At 49.3% G+C, this 2,229-nt stretch overlaps 1 protein-coding gene across 1 annotated transcript in view; it reads right to left on the minus strand.

Moving 5' to 3' along the window:
• Positions 1-2,229, minus strand: part of LOC109483677 (kinesin-like protein KIF26B) — a 51,760-nt gene that overhangs the window by 117 nt on the left and 49,414 nt on the right. The window contains exons 4-5 of the mRNA XM_019786713.1: positions 255-686; positions 16-31 (exon numbers count right to left, since the gene is read on the minus strand). Of these exons, the coding sequence (XP_019642272.1) occupies positions 16-31; positions 255-686 (448 nt within the window). The remainder of the gene's footprint in view (positions 1-15; positions 32-254; positions 687-2,229) is intronic.

The raw sequence follows: 2,229 nt of genomic DNA on the forward strand, positions 1-2,229 counted from the left end.
AGGTTGGGCACCCACCTGTGTGAATCTGTACCTGTATCAGTCAACTGGTATAAACTGCCTTTATGCCACATAACAGCCTCTCAAAGCACACTGCAGCAGTTGGTTCTGTCATACCTAGCAACTTACACATCTAAAACTCATATTGTTAAACTGTATTTTGATGAAACACTAACTTGAATACAGTTGCCCCTGACAAATTTCATGAGAACTTTCTTTATGCTTGTGAGAATAGCTGAAGAGATGAAGAATCTGACCTGTGTGAGGTGTGGATGCTGGAAGCCCAGCTTGGAGACGCTCCAGTTGTCCTCCAGGAGCTGCTGTGCGTGTGCTGCCACGGCAGAGGGTGAGGTCCTGACAGGCAGCATGCTGTGGGCCGGGTACTGCTGCTTCCCCTGCGCGTGCCTGCCCGTGGCGCGGTGGTGCGAGGACGGGTTGAGCGTGGGCAGGTGGCCGCCGCGCTGTAAGGCGGCGATGTTCCTGGATCCCACAATGGAGGAGAGGTTGCCCAGGGGTGCACTGCCGGGGTTGGACTGGGCCTCGTCCAGGGACTGGACCATGGCGATGGCGTCCTGCTTCAGCTGGTCCAGGTGAGTGGCGCACGTCTCGCAGTGGTCCTCGCTCCACCCCTTCTGCAAGCCCTCCGGGATCTGAAGCTTCTCCGCAAGCGATGCCGACATGTCAGAGTCCTGGAGAAACAGCGAGAGAAAAAAATCATCACATGGATGAAAGACCTTTAAAACAACAATGTGCACTGACTGGCAAGTTGCCAAAAATGAATGCATAAAAAGCTTTCGTTACACTAAAAAAGTGAGGAGACAGGCAGGTGATGGTAAAGATGTAGGAACAGACAACTTTTGCTACAGATGGTCTTTGTCTAAATGCATTAGGGATGGAACTTTATCACTTAAGCTTTATAAGGCATAACTAACTTGCACACGCATAGAAATAACATCACAGCTTGCACCCGTAAAGTCCACTTCACAATTAGAATATGAACTGACCAGGACATAAGAATTATCACAGCTTGCCCCATAAACGGTCCTTTTCACATTTCCATCTGAACTGACCAGTGCAACATGTGGCCAGTTATAATGGGCAGCAGAGAAAGGATTTGTGAAGTCTAGTGTTGCAAAGCCCCTCCCCCAGAGTATCTGTATCATAAGTTTATGGACTCCCCTTCTGTTACTGTGGAATCGAACTCCTCCTCCAACTCGCATGGTTTGATATGAGTAACACATCCACACCTGTGCACCCATTCCCACACTGATTTCATCACCAGTGGCTACCTTACCCCATTCAGGTGCAACTGGTAGAATTTCGACAGCATGTAATACATCTGTTTGCAGTGTTAACAACATGGGCACATCAGATAGGTTACACGAAATATGCTACAATAAGCCTTGGCGATGAAGTTTTTTACAGAGCTTGAAAAGCGGAGCAGACATGGACAACTCCCCCACTGAGAAACATACGTCAGTATCCTGTTATCGGCATTTCTCCCTCTGTTTCCAAAACCCCCTCAAAGTGAGAGAGCAGAGGACGGGGATGCAGTCACCTGTTGACGGTTATCAATGAACTATTTGCTACCAAGGAAGTGTTGAAGTGTCGTTGGTATCAAGTTTGGGGCCAATTAGGTCCGGCGATCCGATGTCACATATAGGGGCATCGAAGCCTGCCATTCCTTTTCAGCAGCAGAGACAGGTTACATTTGCTCCGTCGCCACACGGCCTAAACTCCTGTCCAACAAATGACAGGACAATGGGAAACATGATCAGCTGACACCGTGGGGAGGGGCCGCCTAATGGCAGGAACAAAAGGTGGGGGTAACAAAATCTGCACAACAATCCAAGACTCATCCCTGACAACCCGCGCAGACAAAAACAGGAGGAGACACGGCCACCCCTCCCCATGCTCCACTGGCTGCCACAGTTTCACTGGTATCCTGTGTGCTCAGTGTGGTTTACCCCTCCTATGGCATTGTAAGTCCCCTTGTAGAATGTGTAGGCAGGAGCATGCACTCTGTGTTTCCAGCGCTGAATGCGGCGTGCATACAAGGTATTCATTTATGATCCCTGGACCAACCTAGAGTCCCTGACGGCAACAGTAACAAGCTTGTAAGGGAGGCTAACGTGTAGGCTTTGCCATAGAAAGGCAGTTTGTACAGCATCTTTCATCATTACTCACAGAGCAACAAGAACAAAGCAACACCTGGCGAAAATCGCATTATGA

The sequence above is a fragment of the Branchiostoma belcheri genome, unplaced genomic scaffold, assembly GCF_001625305.1.
Source record: "Branchiostoma belcheri isolate BF01 breed outbred unplaced genomic scaffold, Haploidv18h27 scaffold66, whole genome shotgun sequence".
Lineage (NCBI taxonomy): Eukaryota > Metazoa > Chordata > Leptocardii > Amphioxiformes > Branchiostomatidae > Branchiostoma > Branchiostoma belcheri.